The following is a 22425-nucleotide window of genomic DNA, read 5'->3' as shown; positions in this document are numbered from 1 at the left end:
GGAAGCCTCTGTGACGGCGCTTTTTCTTAGAGGGATGGCGGCGATGGGCTCGCTCACGGCGAAAGCGGCGAGGCGAGCCCGCAGTGCGGAGAGACCCAGGTCGTCACATTCGGGGCATCCGCCCTTGGTCAAAGCAGCTTCTGCGTGGTCCCGGCCCAGGCAGCGAGCGCAGATGATGTGACGATCCCCGTCCGGGAGAAGGTCTCTGCACGACGCGCAGGAAGGCATTTGAAACAACGCCTTGGAAAATTTGCTCTTTTACAAGTGTCGCAGAGCGAACAGATGTAAATACTTGCGTGAGCAGTACGCCGGCTCAGTAGGATCGCGTTAGAAGGCGGCTGAAGGTGCCGACGTCCTCGTAGCAAATCCCGCTGGTATGCTTTTCGACGGCGAAGCTTCAATAATCCGGAGGATCCAGCGCAGAAGGTGTTCGCTGAAGGAGATTAAATCTAAAGAACTCTCATGACGGGGCGCCCAATATATAGCTCTTGGCCACGCCCATCTTGGCGGGCTCTGACGCGCGCGGGCGCGAAGCGCGCTCATTGGTCGCGCATTCAGAGTCGCCCCGTCATTGGTTCGAGCAAGTTGCCGCAGCACAGCCAATGACCGAGCTGCCTTCGTTCATTGCTGTCAGCTGTGCAGCTGCAATGCGTTTTACATAAAGACTTCAATATTCTCGAGAAAAGGAGTTTTCCCATAGCGTAAGCTACTTACGCAATAGGAGAGACCTCTCGAAAGGGAACTGTATTCGTGTCCATAGATTTCTGATAAATAGGGCACCAGGCTTCGGCCAACTCTCTACTACAAGATTTTAATAACCGCCCAGAGATGCCGTCCGGCCCAGAAGCCTTATTAGGACAGACCTGTGAAAACAGTCTCTCCACCATGTTCTGGTCAATAATTATTTTAGGATTATCCAATATAGACAAGGCATCCAGTGCATTTGCCTGCTCCTGTGAGAAGTCTCTTACATCAAATCTACAATAAAAGTCATTCAACTCATTTGCCTTTGCCCCCTCATCTATCACATTGATAGATCTTTTGGCTGGAGCCATGTTTGTCATATGTTTCATAGAATCCCATAATTTTTTGGTATTCATAGTCGAACAATGGGCCTCAAATTTCTCCCTCTCCTTTCTCCTAGCATTCCTTAGTTTATAATTCAGTTCCTTCTGTACATCTTTCATAGCTGCAAGGTCTCCTCTCCTAAAAGCCATTTTTTTCTGTACTATGCACTCCTTAATTTCCTTAGAGATATAGGATTTATTATTCGGATATATAGTTATTATTTTTTGGTCTAACACATTATCTTTGCAGAAAAGTATATAATCTGTCATAGTCTCTACGGCCTCCTCTAGATCCAAACTTTGAAAGACGTTCCAGTAGGGCTGCACGATTAATCGAATTTTAATCACGATCACGATTTTGGCTCCCCACGATCAAATTCGCGTGATCGAGCGATATTTAAAATGCGTCATTGCGTTCCTTATCAAAGCTTTTTGTAAGCGAATCTAGGCTCTGTAAACCACTGTCTGATCACGTGATTCCATGCACCGCGCGCGCGCGCAGCTTGGTTGACAGTCACAGAGAACAGAGTAACGTATAACAGATAGCGGGTCATAAGGCTATAAACAAAAAAAACAAAAAAAATGTCTAACGTAGCAGAGGGCGAGGCTGAGGAGCTTGTACCGAGAATCGGATCGTCATCCATTGTGTGGAAGCATTTTGGGTTCAAGGCAAGTGACACAAAACAACAACAGGTTATATGCAAAGAGTGCCGTAAAGTTGTGTTGGCGCCACAAAGCAACACAACGAACCTCTTTAACCACTTAAAAAAAAACCATAAAGTTCAATACGATGAATGTATAAGGAACAAGAAATGCATTGCAAAGACTAATCATCCCACATCAACTCAGACATCCATTGAAGCAAGCCTTTTTAGCGCATCGCCATACCCATCCACCTCCCAAAGACACAGTGAAATAACGAATGCAGTCGCATTTTATTTGGCCAAAGACATGTGCCCAATAAACACGGTGACAAACGAAGGCTTCAAATTCTTGGTCAACACTCTGGATAAACGATACGTGATCCCCTCGCGCAATTATTTTTCCAAGGTGGCACTACCTGCGATGTACAAAAAACGCAGAGGGGAAATAGAGAGTGATCTTGCCAATGTACAGTACTTTGCAACTACAACGGATCTTTGGTCAAGCAGGACAATGGAACCGTACATGAGTTTGACAGTTCATTACATCGATGAGGATTTTGCAATGAAGAGTCGATGCTTGCAAACGTCTTTTTTCCCGCAAGATCACACGGGAGAGTCAATTGCCCAGGGTCTGAGGGAGGCGATGGCCTCTTGGAGCTTGCAGGAGGAGAGGCTTGTCTGCATTACAACAGACAACGGAGCTAATGTGGTTAAGGCAGCTTCTCTAAATAACTGGACTAGGCTACAGTGCTTTGGCCACAGACTACATCTAGCAATAGGTGAGTAAAAGTTATATTAACCCTTACAAACTGCTGTCCCTGCTGTAAATATTTATTACATTAAATATATAAATTTAAAATATAAATTTATATTTTTTTCCAAAATATATTCCAATATATTCTTAGCAAAATATACTTAAATTACTCCGTAATTTATGGTCATACAGAATAAAATAAATATGAAAAAATAATCTGTAAGATGTCTACTTTTGTATGTATCTACTTACAATAAAAAAAAACATTGTGCTTTTGTAAAATTGCAAACATGCATGATCAATATATCGTTATAAACATGTAATTGTCTTCTTTTAAATTCTCTAATTAAAAGTGAAAACAAATATTCTCTGTTTATGTAATCTGTATGAAAAGAGAGATGTCAGTCTAATGTGAAACCGCCCACGGAGAGCGCGCGCTATTCAAACGCAAATTATCTGAGGTGATCCATCAGATTCATGTACTTTATGCTTTGAGGAAATAAGAATAGCCTAATATTAATAATAATACTGGAGAAGTTTACCTCAGAAGTGTTGGTTTTGGTTTCATTTCGAGGAGCAAAATGAATTACAATAATTGTATATTAATTAAAAATATATTATTAATTAACCATTTATGCTATATTTGTGATAATTAATTTTAGTTAATCAGTGCCTATTATGTTAATGTGTGTGAATATGTTACTGATAATAACAATATAGCCATAACAACTGTTATTTCTGCTAGTGTTGAGAAACCAAACAGTTTTACTCATGTTGTCTGACATAGGATTGAACTAACTTAAATCTTGAATAATATGATTGTGGTTGTTTACCAAATATTTGGTTTAATTTGGCATATTATTTGTTCATGTTCTTTCTTAGAGTATGCAATGAGAGATCCTCGGATTGACCGAGCAGTGGGTCTCTGCAAAAAGCTGGTAAGCAGTTTCTCGTACAGCTGGCGACGTAAAAAGCAGCTAACAAAGGCACAAATAGAACTGAAGCTTCCAGAGCATACACTGAAGACCGAGTGTCCCACAAGGTGGGGATCAAGGCAGGCTATGATTGCACGAGTCCTGGAGCAGCAGAGGGCAATATCTCAGGTCTTGTCCGATGACAGAAAAGCCCGACACCTCATCCCCACTTGGCAGGACATAGAAGTTCTTGAGGCCATCAATAAATCCCTCAGCCCTCTGTCAGAATTTACTGATGCGCTTTCCAGTGAGAAGTATGTCAGCGTTTCCTTTGTGAAGCCAGTCCTCCACCTTTTCAGATCCTCCATCTTGAAAGTGAACGATGATGAGACAGACCTAACCTGCACCATCAAGACAAAAATCCTGAGCTATCTGGATGAAAAATACAATGACCCATTGACACAAGAACTGCTTGATCTGGCTTCTGCGCTTGATCCACGGTTCAAGCTGAGCTACGTCAGTGAGGACAATGTTGCACAAATTCATGCCAGACTGACTTCTGAAATGGCGAGGACTGCACCTGCAACCATGGCTGTAAGTAATAATATTGATTTTAGATTCACAGAATGTATGATAAATTAATGATTTTTTTTAAGTGGATTAAAATGATATGAAATCCAGTGGTGTAATGTACTCTCTGGAAATGAGTCTTGAATAGATTTAGATTATTAGGGCTATTCATTATTCATATCTTATTTACTACACACTTCAAGGAGATGGGCCCAACTGATCCTCATGGTGAGACTGCTGAGGATGCCAATGCACCCACAACAAAAAAGAAAAAGACTTTGGGGAGTTTCTTTAAGACTGCTGCTGCTGAGGGAGCCACACAAAGACTCAGTCCTCTCCAAGAACAACAAGCTATATCTTCTGAGCTTCAGTCGTACCTACAATCAGGTAACCTAGACAGTGAGGAGGACCCGCTTGACTGGTGGAGGGAACATCAGAGACTCTTCCCACGTCTCTCAAAACTGGCGAAGAAGTACTTGGGCATCCCGGCTACAAGTTCTCCCTCTGAGAGGGTGTTCAGCACAGGGGGGAATGTGGTGACCTGCCTTCGCTCATCCCTCAAGCCAGAAAATGTCGATAGGCTAGTGTTTCTTTCCAAAAACCTGTAAACTAGACTTTTCTTCATAGTTCTGCCGTAAAATGTTCTCATTTGTTTACATTCTGTTATGTTATATTTGTTTTTTATCGACTGTATATTTTGTGTTTTATTCACATCCATTGCAGGTACAATGCAAGTTAATATTTTGCTTCCTTAAATACTGTATATTTACACAATGGAAAATAGTGCCCTGTTGAATTTTTTTTTTTTTACATTTTCTTTATGGTTTTATTTTGTTTTTATTTATTCTTTAAGGAGATGCGCTGAATTTTGGTAAATAAGAAGACCTATTTTATTTTAATGCACATATTTGTTCAGCAGCAGGAATGTAGCACAAAATGGATGTGAATGCAGTTATAATTAGACAATAAAATTTGTTTTGGTTAATCAACAAATAATCGTGATAATTAATCGTGATCTCAATTTTGATCAAAATAATCGTGATTATCATTTTGGCCATAATCGTGCAGCCCTACGTTCCAGTCAGTGCAAGAGAAGCATCCTTCTAACGTTTCAATTCCATCATCATTCCACACATATACAGTTTTAGTTTGTGGTTTACTGCTCTTAAGCATGGACTTATATGTCGGAATTAAATGGACAGCATTATGATCAGAGGAGCCTAATGGCGATTTAACCTTAGCTATATAGGCATTCTTAACATTCCCATAACATTTGTCCAAGATGTTTTTGCCTCTCGTATTACAGTCCACATATTGATGGAATCCAGGCAACACAGCATCAAGTTTACAATGATTAAAATCCCCTAAAATGAAACAAGGTGCTTCAGGGGTACGACTTAATTGTCTATGAATACAGTCTGCTGTAAGTTTAGCTGCATTTGCAGCATTCCCACTAGGTGGAATATAAACGATACATATTAAAATGTTTCCGAATTCGCGTGGAAGATAAAAAGGCCTAAGGCTTACACATACCAGTTCCATGTCGGAGTTACAGAGCCGCTCCCTCACGGAGAATTGCGAGCACCACTTTTGGTTAACGTAAACACAAATACCGCCCCCTTTGCTCTTGCCTGAGTTGTCATTCCTATCAGAGCGTACCAGAGAAAAGCCTTCCAGGGCAATGAACGAGTCCGGCACGTCTTCTCGTAACCACGTCTCCGTGAACACAAGCAGGCATGAATCCCGGTACTCATGTCGAACTCTGGTATTGACTCTTAACTCCTCAACTTTGTTTCTCAGGGAGCGGGTGTTGCAGAGAAGCATTGAGGGTAGTGGTGGTCTTACTGCCCTTCTCCGTAATCTCTGCCTTACACCGCCACGTTTTCCCCTCTTCCGCGTCCGTCTCCGACGGCTTTCCCCCACTGTTCTCGCCTGTAATTCCCTCGGTAGCTGGGGGGCGAGTGTGTGACTAGGCTGGAGCAGTAAAAGTTGGTCACGGGTATAGCACAGAACCGCCTCCGACATCAACAAGTCCTGATTCACCAACATGGAATCGCATGTAATCAGCCATACGGTTAAAATCAGCATCAGTCCTCTTAATAAAAACAGCATCGTGTACATCTTGTGCCCAGATTGAGGAATAATAAATAAATAAAAAACAAACACTGACAGCAGCACAAGGTAGCCCGGGTCGCAACAGAGCAGCGCCACCGCTTTATTTATGCTTGAACATAAATATAGCGTATTTATAGCGAACATATATAATATGTTTGAATATTAGGCAAAGCCTAACCTCCCACCTCTTTTGGCTTAACAAGATGTTTTAGACTTATTCGCCTTGGCTTGTTATTCCAAATAAATGACGAGATAGTCTTTTCCAGACAGGAGAAAAATGATTTAGGAATAAATATGGGCAAACATTGAAATAAATATAAAAATTTGGGAAGAATGTTCATTTTAACTGCATTTACCCTTCCTATCAGTGATAGAGGAAGGGGTTTCCATGATAAAAACATAGATTTTGTAAGATCAAATAAAGGACTAAAATTGGCTTTAAATAAGTCAGCACGTTTACGTGTCACTTGGACACCCAAGTACCTAAATTGGTTATTAACAACTAGGGATGCACCGAATCCAGGATTCGGATTCGGCCGAATATTGGTCTTTTTGACGGGGGTTCGGTTTCTACCGAACCTTAGAATCTTTTTCCACCGACCCGAACCCTAGGCTTGCACTATGCGTGCTACGCTGGTCGACGTCACACAGTCGGTTTTTTTTTAAATTACGGTAAGATGTTTACGTAGGTTCGAGTGCAGTAGTTGTGAGAATTTGAAAATGGAACTCGTGAGCAGGAAAAGTGTTGTTTGGCAGTACTTTCAGTTGAAAGATGAAAATTGAAGTCAAGCTATATGTTCTATTTGCAGTGCAGATTTGTCTCGGGGTGGCAAGGACCCAAAACAGTACACAACATCGCCGCTGTTAAAACATTTGCGTATTAAACATCTGAAAGAATACGAGTTGTGCATGAAGGAATCTGACAGCAGCCAAAATGCAGCAACTTCAGGTACGACAAAGGAAGGACAGTCACAGCTAAAAACTTGTGTTAACCAGACGACCATTACCAGCTTTGCTAGCCCTACACCGACCAAACAGTGGGCCTCAGATCACACACGAGCCAAAGCCATTCATGCAGCAATTGGGAAAATGATAGCCACTGACTTGCAGCCCTTTAGCATAGTAGAAGACACTGGATTCAATGAGCTACTCCATCTGCTTGAGCCACGTTACAAAATCCCCTCCAGGTGCTTTTTTGCTGACAAAATCATCCCTGAGTTCATCACTTCCCGCATAAAAGCACACGTTGCCGAAGCACCTGCTTTTGCATTTACATGCGACATATGGACTTGTGAGTACACTACACAGTCCTACATCAGTGTGACCTCACATTGGATCGATGCTGATTTTAAGCGCACACATGCTATTCTTCGATGTGAAGCATTCGATGGAAGGCTCACAGCATTAAACATTGCAAATTCACTGCAAAAAATTATCAGAGCATGGGACATACCTGTTAACAAGTGTCAGCTGGTCTTGAGGGATAATGCTGCAAACATGCGAAAAGCCATGTCCGAGGCAGGGGTTTCAAGTGTTGGCTGTTTTGCACACACGCTCCAGTTGTGCATCCACAGCAGTCTTTTATCACAACAAAGTGTCTCTGACATGATCGCACTGGCCAGGACAACTGTTGGTCACTTTAAGCACTCTTCAAGTGCTAAATCAAGGCTTTCTGCCCTACAGCAGGAGTTGGGGCTGCCAAATCACCTTTTAATCCAGGACGTGTCAACACGATGGAATTCGACATATCTGATGTTCGATCGTTTAACAGAACAAAAACATGCCATAAACATCTACGTGTCCGAGACAGATGGTTTGCAACCTATTCATGCACAGAGGTGGACTCTGATGGAGGATCTGCTCAAGGTGCTCAGACCTTTCGAGGAGTTGACTAGAGAAATAAGCACTGAAAATGCGTGTATATCCACTGTCCTGCCAGCTGTGATGATGTTGAAGCGCTATGTCCACAACGAAACAGACGATCATGGAATCAAGCAGATGAAAACCCGCTTACTGAAATCTCTGCAGGATAGATTTGAGGGAAGCGAGCAGAATAGCCACTTAGTTGTGGCACAAGTCTGGATCCCAGATACAAGGCGAAATTTTGGGTGAGTGACATTGAACAGTGTCGATCAAAGTTGCTCGTGCAGGAGGCTGTATCCCGTTTATCTGAATCCGTTCAAAACGCATCTGCTAGGCCCACTACTTCAACTGAACAGCCTGAGGGGGAACGAGGCTCGAGCCCGACAGGTTGCAGTAAACGACACTGTTCAGGAATCTGGAGCGGCTGGGACGATCTGTACCGCAGCAATACTGAGGCAGTCACATCGGGTGCTGACGTGGAGATAAGCGCTTTTTTCAGCGAGCCTTTGATTTCTCTTAAAGAGGATCCTCTTCAGTGGTGGAAGACAAACCAGCAGCGATTTCCACTGCTGGCTAAAACGGCAAAGATCTACCTCTGTGCACCACCAACCTCTGTGCCCAGTGAAACACTTTTCAGCACTGCTGGGGACATTCGTTCCCAAACTCGCAAACGGCTATCACCTGTTAATGCCGAGCGTCTTGTTTTCCTGAAAGGAAACTCTCATTTCATGTAAAAGGTTAGCGGTTACGTTAATTTAATTATGATGCAGGAGATGTGTGTGATTTTTCGTGATATTTTTCGTAATATTTGGCTACTGTTCTAATCGTATAGCCTACTGTTATAAACGAAACAACAGGCTACTATCCATGTTTGAGTAAATGTTCAATAACATTAATTTCAGTTAAATCACCAAACATATTCTGATAAAAAATAAAAACACTTTTTCTTTGCATTGTTGCACTTTTATAGAAAGGGTTTGGTTTGTACTTGGGGGTAGCCTACTTTTGATTTATAAATCTAAAAGGCTAATAATTTTGATCGTATCTTGAGATAGCCTATATGGTAATTGTCAAAATAGTTTTTCCCACTTGTCATCCTGGCATAATGTTGCCCATTCTTTTTTCTTTTTTTTACAGTTAAAATAAAATAAAATGAAAAATACACTGTTGTGGACGTTGTTTAATTCATTAATGTGTTTACTGTGTTAATGGACGTAGGATTCGGTTTCGGATTCGGCAGAATCTTAACCAGTGGATTCGGTATTCGGCCGAACCCCAAAAATATGGATTCGGTGCATCCTTATTAACAACTCTGAATTGGAAATTTGAATATGAGAGACTTAATGCAGCAGAATTCACTGGGAATAACTCGCTTTTGGAAAAATTCAATTTATAACCTGAAAAAGTACTAAATAAGCCCAATATTGAAAGAACTTGAGGAATTGAGACAAGAGGATTGGATAAAAATAAAATAAGATCATCAGCATATAAAGAAACCTTCTGTTCTAGACCAGCACGAAAAATGCCATGCACCTCTGAGTCAGCACGTAATGCAATTGCCAGGGGTTCAATAGCAATAGCATTAGACACAGTGGAAAAGGATCTGAAATAATATTGTTTGAGCGAACAGATGCTTTGGGGGTGGCATAAAGGAGCTTTATCCAAGAAAATAATTTTAAACCAAATCCAAACCTCTCCAAGATAGCCCCACTTATAAGATAGCCCCACTCGATGGGGTCAAATGCTTTTTCAGCATCCAGTGAGACCACCACTTCAGCATTGTTGGAATGGGGTGAATGCAAAACATTAAAAAGACGCCTAATATTAAAATATGTCTCGAACAAAACCAGTTTGATCAGGTGAAATGACTCCATGCAAAGTTTTTTCAAGCCGAAAAAATAATACTTTAGCCAGTATCTTATAATCACAATTTAAAAGCGATATGGGGCGATAAGAACCACAGTCTAGGGGGGGCTTATCTTTATTAAGAATTTATGAAATAGTAGCTTGATAGAAGGTTGGGGATAAGTTTACCAGTTGTAACAATTTACCAGTCTTCTCACCAAACTCATAGACCCTATGTTGAGCTCGTAAAAACAAATTCTCAGCCTCTTCGGTCGATAACAGATCATACTTTGTCTGCAAAATCTGACGTTCTTTATAAAGGTTGGAAGATGGGTTCAGTGAGTACTGAACATCAATAGCTGTTATAGAACTAGATAATTCATCTAGTTGCTTCTTTCGCTCTTTATTTTTATAAGATGAATATGAAATTATTAAACCGCGCACATAACATTTTAAGGTCTCCCAAATGGTTGAATAAGCCATACCCTGAGTACTATTGAGTTCAAGAAAAGAAGATATATTTGAGGAGATACATTTTATAAATTCTTTATCCCTTAATAAACCAGGGTTAAAGGACCATTAATGATGTTTTGGGGGTGCTTTTGGTAAGCTAAGTTCAAGAACAGCAGGAGCATGATCAGATATTACTATGCTTTCATAAGAGCAGTTCTGCAGATATGGAAGAAGTTTGTTATCTAGAAAAAAATAATCAATTCGTGAATAGGAATGATGTACTTGCGAAAAAAATGAATATTTCTTTGCGTAAAGATTTAAAAAGCGAAATGGATCACGAATCCCATAGTTATGCAGAAAAGATTGAATAATCGCTGCACATTTTGAAAGAGATATAACTTTTTTAGAAGACCTATCAAGTCGTGGACACATCACACAGTTAAAATCTCCGCCCAGGACTAATGAATGAGAGTGAAGGTCAGGTATACATGATAAAAAAAGAAGTGATAAAGGAAACATCATCATAATTAGGGGCATAGATATTAGCAAGAATTAGAGGGGTTGAAAACAAAGTTCCTGTTACAATGACGTATCTGCCCTTATGATCTGTAATTACTTGTTATACAGCAAACGGAGTGGATTTATGTACCAGAATGCCACAGCCCCTGGACTTGAACTGAAAATGTGAATGATAGACTTGACCCACCCAATCTTTTTTCAATCTAAAATGGTCAGATGAACAGAGGTGGGTTTCTTGAAGAAACACAAAACTGGCTTTCATTTTCCTAAGATGAATCAGAACCTTGTTGCGTTTGACTGGATTATTCAAACCTTTACAGTTCCAGCTAACCCATCTCACCAAACCATCTTCGTTAGCTCTACCACCCATCAATTAAAAGAAAAAAAAAGAGAAAAAACAAAAATATACTTGTAAAACACAAATAGTTATGCAAGGAACAGCAAGTAGAACAGAATGAAACAATACAAAAGAGCAACGGCCCAGTTTTGATGCTTATGAGATGAACAAAGAAATGAGAACATAACACACTTAAAGAACCCTAGTGCGAAGAACCACCCCCCACCCTCACTGCCACCCCCTACCCCACGCTCTTGACCTAAGCTAACACTCCCCCAACTAGAGTGTACGCTACCCTGAGGAAAAACCCCAATATGCGTGCGAGATATTGTGATTCTTACCTCGGACGCATCTCCGCAAACAAATAACAAGTACAGCGAATATATTCCGATACAGGAATAAAAAAAAAAAGTATAATCCTATATAATTATATAAATTATAATATTAATATTAACCCACAGAGCTGAGTAAAGTGCTTTCAATAGCCTCTGAGCCAGAGAAAATGAGACATAAATTCTAGCACGTTTATAGATGTTCAAGCAGGTAATAGGTGTTGTTTCACAAAAGCAAGTGCCGCGGCTGGAGTATCAAATATATGTTCAGCGCCGTTCTTTGTGATTCTGAAGCCGGTTAGACCTTTTAGACCGTACTTAACATCTGGCATGGACCTCAGTAGTCGTTTCACCTCAAAGTATGCGGCCCGCTTCTTGGCAATCTCAGGTGGAAAGTCCGGGAAGACGAACACAGTTTTGTCTCTGAACTTAAGCTGCCCACCCCGGCTCACTTTTCGCCAAATATCCTCCTTGACATCGTAGCGATGGAAGCAAATTACGAAGGCTCGCGGATGGCTACCCTCCGCAGGTTTCGGTGCAAGTGTACGATGTGCACGAGCAAGGAGTGGAGGTTCAGGAAGATCAAATATCTCCACCAAAGCATCTGCCACGTAATTCGTAGGTTGTGGGCCTTCCAAACCTTCCGGAATTCCCACCAAGCGAAGATTGGATCCTCGAATGTTTTCCTAACATTATTTCAGTGTGTAGTGAATGAAAATTCTGTCGTCATTTACTTACCCTCATGTCGTTCCAAACCCGTAAAACTTTCGTTCTTCTTCGGAACAGAAATGAAGATTTTGTTTTAATAAAATCGGAGAGAATTCTGTTCCTCCATTGACAGCTACGCATCTACCACTTTGACGTTCATAAAGAGATCATAAAATGAATCCATATGAATTTACGGTTTAGTCCAGATTTTCTGTAGAGAAATTATAGCTTTATATGATGAACAGATTGAATTTAGGCTTTTATTCACATATAAATATTGATCAGCGAACATAAACAGAAGCTCAACCGAACCTGCTTGACGAGAACAAACCTCATTGGTTATTGCGGAGGCTCAAACGTGCTGCGTAACACAAGAATGAACCTCATTGGTTTTCGCAGAAGCACCAACGTGCTGCGTAACATGAGAATTAACCTCATTGGTTCTTGCAGAAGCTCAAACGTGCTGCGTAACACTAGAATGAACCTCATTGGTTCTCGCATGTCAAGCAAGCACTGAGCTTCTGTTTATCTTATTTGATCTGTAAGTTAATGAAGGTTTATATGTGAAAAAGCCTAAATTCAATCTGTTCAGCATATAAAGCAATTGTCTCTTTATTTTAATGTTTTAGAAATTAATTTTTTGTAATTTTGTTGTGCCTTTTGTCAATTTCATTAGTTTTTTAATATGCTTAAGTTTATTAATATATTTTGTATGTTAGTTTTAATAATTTCAGTTCTTCAACTTTTTCATTTCAGTTAGTTGCCAAGGCAACATTTCAAATTTTAAGTTTAGGTTTTTCATATAATTTTTACATTTTATTTAAATTTTGGATTTTTTTTATATATTTTATATATAAATATATTTTATATATTTATATATTATATATATAACATTGATCCAGTCCATGTTTTGTTCTAATTTCACCCAACCCGCAATTAGATAGGAGGTATTTTACTTTTTAACATCAGTAACGAGGTAAAATCTTTGGACTCCCTTTAAAATATTTAAACTGCACATTAGTTCCCATTGAGTTGACAAGCAACGATAAGAAGGAGCTTATATTAAAATCACTTGTAATCACTTGTGCTCCAAGCATTGTTATATTCAACTAAAACCATCAAAAACTTGAAATAAAATAAACTTTAACGGAAGTCAAATAAAATATATATTAAAAAAATGTATTTGATTTCAGTTAGCTACCAAGACATCTCTCATTTAAGGGTGCTTTCACATCTGTAGTTCGGTTCATTTGGTCCGGACTAAGGGCGAAAAATTCAGGCGTTTTGGTTCCTTTTCACACCACACTGATTGCTCTGGTCCGAATCAGATGATGAGTTGATGAAACGAACCAAAATGCAGTCACGTGACAACATCCACATCACTCGTTGGCCAGAGCTAACTGCACTTCAATTGGTCAGAATTAACGTTCGGGAAAATTCCAGAGCTCCCGAAAGTTAACAAAGAGGAGGAAAATCCGGCAGACAGCTTTTTACTATGGAGAGACGACTGCGTGGGCTGATTGTATCCCTGGACATAGTGTATTATATAGTTTGTCTACACCACTTTAAATTTCTATGATGCTCCGCACCTCCTCAGAACTCCACGTTTGTCCGCGAGCTGCCATGCTAGTGCAAACTCTCAACAAACATTAGTTCCCATCCCATAATGCTCAGCACATCTACGGCAGCTGGTTTAGTCCAAAAATGCGCAATTCTTTGGCAGTTGGGTCTGTTCGAGGTCGGATCACGTTCTCACCACAAACTAACCGCTCAAGAGTTGGTCTCGGTACGCTTGTTTGGTCCGCTTTTGTTGCGCACCCGAGTGCGATTGTTGATTTCACACCTGCCCAAACGAACCGCACCAAGGGGGGAAAACAAACTCTAGTGCGATTCAACCGAACTAAATGTGGCAGGTGTGAAAGCACCCTAAATGAAAAGGGGCAAAAAAATATACATTATATATAACTATTACAGTATCTCAATGATACTAAAATAATATTGGTTTCTAGAAGATGATATATGCAAGGGCCAATGCTCTCTGAACCGGTTCCTAACACAAAGCAATTGTATGGTTGCTGTAGACTTGCGATACAGAACATGAAATGTAGAGATGATACTTTTTAATCAACAAAACCCCTTTTCCCCCTCTCCCTCAAAAGGGATTCCCAGCAGCAAAACCTCATCTACTGGCTCAGTGAGGAGCTCATATTCTCCGTTACAGAACAACTCATCCGACTTGAACAGCCCTCCCTCTGAGTAAGACACAGAGTCACTGACTAATTGTGATTTTTGACATTATCTCCAGGCTTTTATGACCATCATTGCACTTGTGTTTGCAGAGGGAACGTGAAACCCAAGGGCATGGTTTTGCAAAACTCCCTGAGAAGTCCACCTTCTGGTATAGGGATGAATAAGAAGAAAGTCCAAAATGCAGATAATTCAAGGTATGATGTTACAAGTATTGCTGTACTGCACTGCTACATTCTTGGAACTGATGATGAATACATCAACTCCTTAATGGTCCCTATTCAAGCACAAAACTTCAGTTCACTGCATCAGTTATGAAAGGTCTATAGTTGTCCATGTCTCAGGCCAGTTTTCCTAAATCTTTTTGGTTGCAGTTTTGTTTTGAATAGTCGTCATTGACTCATTCACATCATGATCTTGTTTATAGGAATGATGTGAAGAAAGAACATGAAAACAATTACTCAACAATAGGTACCAAGTTTTGTCATGAGTGTGGGACCAAGTACCCCGTGGACTGGGCCAAGTTTTGCTGCGAGTGCGGAGTGAAACGAATGTACATTTAAATAGTGCAAATGATAGAAAGACTGACTCACTGTAGCTCCGGAAAACTGAGCGTTTCTTTCCAACCCACTAGTGTACTTGGCAAAATCCATGTGCTGTACAAACATTTCACTTGAAATCTGCTTCTGTTTTTATAGACTGAACCCATCTCATCATTCTGCTCATTTTATTTTTAATGAAAGTGCAATATGATTGGTTACTGCTACAAAAGGAGTATTATCACAGTTAAAGTTATGATTTAAATGTTTAAATTGACTTTGATTGATCTAGGCCTTAAATTGGGACCATAACACAAAATGCAACCATTCTGATGTTAACAGGGCAATATCTTATTGTAGTGTCATTGTCATTTATTTATTAAAAAAATTGGTTAAATGTTTCCTATCTTAAATGCATTGACTACAGTTCTTTCTCTGAGCAATCCAGTTTTGTATTTCACTTTGATTTTATATGTTCTTGATTGTTTCTTGTGTTTTTAACAGTATTCAACATGAAAACATCTTGTAGAAATTGTCATTGTTTTATATTTATTAGATATACAATCCATCACATCTGTTCAACCTTGGTTTATTTAATCTCTTTAACATGTTCACACATTAACACAACATTCAAAACTTAAAGGCAACTGAAATGTCATGTCACATCCTTCTAGAGCGTGCACCATTACAACATTAAAAAAAAGAACTTTACTATGGTATTTTATAGCTTCAGAGTGCTGAACTGCTGTTCAGAGTGAGTGAAGACAAGGAGCTGTTGTGTGTTTGTGCTGATCTCAAACTTGTGTGTATCTTGAGTATCACTCTGCATCTTGTTATGCTTGTACTACTGCTGCTCTGACCACATGTCACAGCTTATGAATACATGCTATATGGACAGACATTTTATCATTAAATAATTGACTGGTAAAATTGGCTCCTGAATTGAAGTGATCCTAAAAAAATAAAGTGGTAAACAAACCTCAGATTGTGTCCTGTTTGATGTGTTTAATTGATTGACTTAGGCTGCCAATATAATACATTCATTCTGCACAGTTGTCTGTTTATAAGAAAACATAAGAATTTCATCATGCCTACCATAGTTTCTATTTCCAGTGTTTTGTATTCAATTACTTGCATGCAATAATGTAATATCATTGAAGGACTTGTCTTAATTTTGGGGCTTTTCTAAACAAATATTGATATATGCAATTTATTTAGATATTCATTAAAGCATGATTAAAATGAATTAACTGATGGCCCATTACATATATTTTAGTTTCTCTCTGAACCCAATATTTCCATGCCACAACTGGCATGAAGTTAAACAGAATATATAAAAATTTAGTCAACAAGTGGAAATTTGTAATACAATGTAAAATAATTGCTATACATTTTTTTAAACATTATATATTCACTTCAAAGGCGCTGGAAATTTCAGTAACAGTGCTGTACCGTTATTTATAAAAAATATATTTGTGTGATATGACAGCAAAAAGAACTGTACAGCTAGTCCATTATATAGGGGAAGTGACCCTAAAAAGATTATGTACCATATAAGCCCACCTACGGTTATATATATTTTTTTAAAAATATAAATAACTTTTAAATAAAGACATTGGTAAATAAAGGCAACCTGAAAAGATTTGCTTTGTATTTAAAAGCAAATTTAAATTAGCTTTTAAAAAATAAAGGTTTACAAGGACCTGCTCTATTAATAACCCATGAAACAAGGAACCTCATAAAAAAAACTATTAACTGAATTTACTGTTTAGAACACATGCAGTTTGTGCACTTTACCCACTTACAATATTTTGTGGGTAATTGTGCATGCTGAGTAAAACCAAAGGGCAGAGTTGAGGGACCTGGAACGCGATCGCAACTGCTCATGCCTGAGATGTTTTTGTATCAGGCCCACCAATTGCTGACTGAGGCCCTGTGCATACAGCTGGTTCCATAAAGAGTCTGGCTTTGAAAGTGCTATTTAGGACCTTAATGGTGTTATAAATAACCTTTTCAGCAATATTTATTTTCATTTATATTAGTATCTTAATTTTATTAACAGAGCTTTTTCAGTTGCTGCCCCTTCGTTTATGGAATCAACTGCCACTAGACATCCACCTTGCACATTCTATTATCATTTTTAAATAGAGGCTGAAAGCGTAGCTCTTCTCCCAGGCATTTGAATGTAATTTTAGTATTGTTTTATTGCCTGTCTTATATATTTTTTTATTCTATTTTCTATTTAATTTGCTTTACTCTCTTCAGCACTTTGTTAAAATGTGCTATATAAATAAAATGTACTTACTTACTAAAAATAGGGGAAGGCTCATGTGGTTCTTTGGCAAAGAATAATATACGAGTTGATAGAAAGAACCTGAAAGGGTACTGATAGATGACCAACCAAAGAAAAGAGACATTTGATGACTTTCTTAAAAATAAGGTAGAGAGTCATGTTGAAATTTAAACTATTTGTGTTTGGTTATTGTTAAATAAGTGCTAAAAAAAACAATTCATACAAAACCATATTTCAATCATGACAATTCTCTGAATAGTTTTAGCATATTATTGAATATGGCAATGCTAATGTATTTGGTATTAGCGGACTTGATCTGCAACGCTGCTTCTGTTGCAGATCTAGGCAGGTGGAGCTGGGTAAGGTGTAGGGTTTCAGAGTAACTCTGATAGTGCACATCAGGGGCACGTTCAAGTTCAAAAACAGTGCGCAACGTTTTGCTACGGTTTCCGGGTTGAACGTCATGTTTCCTGGAAACGGCGTGCACCAGTGTGCAACGGGGTTTGAGATACGTTTTCTCTTGTTTGGTGGGTGTGTCAGAACTGCAGTCCTATCAGCAGCAACATGTATATAAAGCACGCTGTATTAAAGTGAACTCGCACAATGGGTTCAAGGAAAGTAATTTACAAATGTGTTCGATGCTGCTCGGTATACGCAAAAACTGAGGATATTAGAAGACATGTTTGACGTAAGTTTTATTGTAAAAATATAGGATATCAACAATGATGTAGTTGTTTATATTTTTAGCTTCATTGCAAGTGTATAGAAATAAACAATGGTAATTAAGTGCTTTTCTATAAAAGAGGAAGAAAATACAGGGTATTAAAACAGTATGAACTACAAATAAAGTCGGTATGTGAGGCTAAATAGATGTGTTTTAGTCTGAATTAGGTAAGATGTGTGCTTCCATTTCAGTTTCAGTTTCCTTCACTCGATTGGTATGTTCTCTTCTCTTGTGTTCTGGGCGGCAAGTGCAGTAACTGTAACATCGGGCATATTTTGTAGTATTAAACACATATTTATACCGACTTAATCAGGCTCCGAAAATTCTTCACAAAGAATTGCCTTCTCAGCTGCCATAGTTACAACTCTTGCGTCATCAGAACAGTGTGTTCAACAAATCACCGTTTCTGTTTAAAAAACGTTGTGCAACGTTTTATCGGGGCTGAACGCAGCCCAGGTATTTCCTACAGCAAACACTGAACCAGACTATTTAAATGTTGAGCAAGCAATATCATTGGCTGCAGGATCAGCAGAGGCCAATCAGCTTGTGCCAGGCGGTAATGATGTGATTGCTTGCAGATTGCATGTAGAACCTGATAGTCTGCGCCCTCTGGAGTTTCATGACTGAACTAGATATTTGTATAGTTTGACAAGCTGTATTTTTTTTTTTAAATAGCTAAACTGTTTAATAAAGTGCAATGAGTTTACATCAAAAACCCTAGTGGGTGTTTTTGGAATATACTGTTGGGATTATATGATACACATGTACCTTATAAGCCCATTCCAGACATTTCTTTGGTTGCAATTAAATAATTTAATTTAGTCCGTTTATGAGAAAACACAAGTGTTTCTATGAGAAATTAATATTCGACTTTTCGGTCAAAGAAGGCTGTAAGAAAGCATAAAAGATTTGTAGTTGGGTGGGCTGAATAGGGTCACTTCCCCAAGAAGACCATAAAGTATGTAACTTGAGGCCTAGAAAATTATTATTTGCTTAGTTACAGAAATGTGCAATTAACTCTGCAAGTTTAATTCGCATTATCTTCCGTACACATTCAGCAATCGGTGGCAAATATAACAGTCCTGGTCATAAAAAAAGCAATGTCCAAGTTTTGAAACATTTTCACGCACAGTAGTATGTTCATGTTTAGCATATTTTTTTCCCATAAAAATGGCATTGGATGGCTTTTTTTTCTTCTTCAGTCAAATACTGAATAGTGTGAATGGAACATGGTGCATCCAGTTCTTCATATTGTGTACATTCAATTGTTTTAATTGAGCTACGAGATGAATGTAGGCCAAATATTATATACCGGTTTTCTCTGAAGTCTTCCCACGCTCTGAAGAGACTTTGCTGTGTGAGTGGTAAGCATTGTATTGTTCAAAGAGTCTCTGTAAGTTGGCAAGAATGTCTTTCACTTTGCAAGGCTTCCACTTTCGTATTTGTTGTGTCAGCGCCTCTCTCTGTTTATCCACACATGACACAAAACAGAGGTTTCAATAATTAAAATGATACATAAGAAAACTGAAAGTAGGAAATAGGTTTGTTTCAGCTACCTTTCGATGGCACCAACATCTCAAGGACCCATTTATTTCTTCCACAAGTTTATATAAATCATTTTTCAGCTGTCCATTTACAGGATCTGATTCGCTCCCAAATCTCCTCAGTTTTCCATTAACCCTGCAGATTCTTCTGTGAATGTTATGTGCCTGTGACCAATTAAGGAAAAACAGCAGTGAGTGAACTCAGAATAATGACAAGAGATGATTGATCATACATGGTGTGGAGGAGAAACTACTTTAAATATGGCTGTTTAACTAACAAGTTCCATCTGTGTCTAATGAGAACCCACATGACTGAACTTTACATTGAGAAGTTCCGGAATGAGTGGGAAAGCCAGGTCGTAACATTTACAAACCAAATACTAAAGTGAAAGAAACACATCAGTGTCACATTTTAGTGAAGGTAACTTTTCTCCCACTATACTGTAGAAGAGGCTGTCACGTGTGTCAGTTTGATAGAGAAACTAGATGCACGTATGAGGAAACAGATTAGACTTACATTTCTTGGCTCCTTTGACTTCCAGATATTTCTTATTGTGCAGTTTGAATTTTGTTGTTCAAAACTGGCCTCCTGAAAAATCATCAAATAAATTAATAACTAATAGTAAAAACACAACACAATAATAGAATTTTCACAAGGTTGAAGTTCAATGTATCAACTGATCTCCATTAATAAAATGTATGATTATGAACTGTAAAATATAAAGTAAATATGCCTGAAACCACCTTTTTTTTTTTTTACAGTTAATCTACATCAACCTCAGCAAACAGTTTTTCACTGTAAATATAACAGGTTTTTTTACAGTATGTATATGCACACACAAGTGGAAATAGGCCTATAACATTACCTGTTTTAATCTATTCATATTTCATATGGTGCTAGGCTATACATCTGATAGTAGGTCATCATACTTACAACGTGCTTCAACTGTATTTCAATTATATTGCGGTAATCCTCGGTGATATGATTTTTATTGTGGCCACTTTCGCAGGCAAAGGCAAGAGGTAGAATAATGAGCATCAAAACAGAAGTACCAAGACGATGCTGCGGATACAAACATGCACACGGGTAACCCTACAAAATATGTAACAGTGTTAGACAGTTTCATTCAGCCGTATATGTCGTTGTAGGCTACAGGATTTACACGACACTGTCATCTAGCCCACATAGTGCGTATGCACCACTCGAAACAGTCATTACTTCTGACAGATCATTTTTTACTGACTTTTGGATTTCCACAAGAATAAGCCCTCAGTGAACATTCACTTTCGTAATAAACATGCTTTCTTGTAAATCACTTGCGAGTTTCGTTTTGATTGTTGGTTATAATCACCGGGAATCCCCAAGTAACGATAGCTATAAATACAAGCTTTTCCTGTAGTCCGGCTCAAAAGCCAGCCGCAGACACTCAGTGCGCGTGAAGGTAAGAGTAGGCTAATGCATTATTCTGCTCGTTTCCCCATGCTACACTGAGACGGGACTGGGACACTTTGGTCAACGTTTGCTTTGCGTGAACTTACCATTGGTCATTTTTTAGCCATATTCACATTCAGACCGAAGCCGTCACTGCAAACTCGTATCAAAATGGATAGATGGAAATCCATGTTTTCCCATATTGATTTTTCACGTGAATCAAACTGATGGTAAGTTGATTAAAAAAACTCGAATGCTTTCCTCTTCTATCAGTCATTAAAACGCTCATAGTCCAGGCGAATTCAACTTCCGTCACTGGTGGATCTCATCGCTTTCGTTTTCTCTCTGTATGACTGGACTACCTCTTCAAGCCAAGCTCCGTGTGAGTTCGGACCGAGCGGAGAGGACGAGTTACCGAAAGGAGGGGCCTTCCCGGTTTCCACATGACGGCTGGTGACAGCTAGTGTCATTCTGGTTTGATCGCATTATATCGTCGGAAGACGTCAAGTGCGTGACTAACACGAGGCCTATAGTAATTAGGCTATCTATCAATAATGTCAATATATATATATATATATATATATATATATATATATATATATATATATATATATATATTATTTTTTTATTTTATTTATTGCGCACAACATGCAGTGCAAGAACTTCCATTCACACCTATCGCAAAACAAACCATTTATTGTAAGTCAACTACAGGACATAAATCATATTTTCAGAGAGCAAGCTTGAGAGGTTCAATCTTTTTAAATTATATAAAAGTTAAAAAGTGACGCCAATCAGTGGCGCAGCCAGGAAAGTTTTATAAGGGTGCATGGCCAAGGACCAAAAACCAGTCTGGGGAGGCACCAGTGGCGATGCCAGAAATGTTCAAACGGGTGGGCCTTCATAAAACAGGGTGGGCAAATCGTATTAAGTAAAACTGCATGTTAAATTATCAGAACAAAAAAGAAAAAACTTTCAAGTTCAAAGTTACAAAACAGCAAATAACCTAATAAATGCATTTATGGTCAGATACTAGCACGTGTCACTATATGATGTTTTATTTACAAAGTTCGGGAGGAGCACGTTCAGATAATTACACCTAATTAAACACACGTGGAGCACACTCAGATAATCAAACTTAATTAGACAAGAGTGGAGCACGAGTTAAGAGGTGTGTAAACAGCAAACTTACCCCCGTTCGTTGACAGTTTAACGGCATCCCTCCACCACCCCATCTCCTCACTTCTAACGTTAACGTTAGTCCTAAATACACTTACAACAACGGGGGGAGTAGGCTACTCTGGGTTCGGGCAAAATTCCGAGGTCGGAGCCCTCCCCTCGGACAGCACGCCAAATATGCATAATATTTACTATGTTTAACTGATGTAAGTGTGAACTCATGAAATTATTAACATTTTACCAAAATCAAGCTCAAATGGAGTTATGCGGTTATTGAACAGTGAATTGACTTTTCGCCTGCCCCTCCCCCAAAACGGCCATTGTCCAATCACACATCATAGTGGTG

At 39.0% G+C, this 22425-nt stretch overlaps 2 protein-coding genes across 3 annotated transcripts in view; both read left to right on the top strand.

The window, feature by feature from the left end:
• zc2hc1a (zinc finger, C2HC-type containing 1A) overlaps positions 1-15890 on the top strand; it is a 36635-nt gene extending 20745 nt beyond the window's left edge. For both annotated transcript variants that reach the window (XM_077244723.1, XM_077244722.1), the window contains 3 exons: positions 14281-14377; positions 14461-14565; positions 14796-15890. In XM_077244723.1, the coding sequence (XP_077100838.1) occupies positions 14281-14377; positions 14461-14565; positions 14796-14931 (338 nt within the window). In that variant the 3' untranslated portion in view covers positions 14932-15890. The remainder of the gene's footprint in view (positions 1-14280; positions 14378-14460; positions 14566-14795) is intronic.
• Positions 1641-4942, top strand: LOC143751910 (E3 SUMO-protein ligase ZBED1-like). The gene is made up of 3 exons (XM_077244718.1): positions 1641-2490; positions 3348-3973; positions 4153-4942. Exons 1-3 carry the CDS (start codon positions 1650-1652, stop codon positions 4555-4557), a joined length of 1872 nt encoding a protein of 623 aa, XP_077100833.1. The 5' UTR covers positions 1641-1649; the 3' UTR covers positions 4558-4942.
• Positions 15891-22425: the final 6535 nt, after the last annotated feature.

Source organism: Siphateles boraxobius, unplaced genomic scaffold (genome assembly GCF_051911475.1).
Source record: "Siphateles boraxobius isolate OS27281-9 unplaced genomic scaffold, OSU_SipBor_1 26, whole genome shotgun sequence".
Taxonomy (NCBI): domain Eukaryota; kingdom Metazoa; phylum Chordata; class Actinopteri; order Cypriniformes; family Leuciscidae; genus Siphateles; species Siphateles boraxobius.
Note: the sequence above shows the minus strand (reverse complement) of the source record. Positions and strands in the feature narration are given on the sequence as shown.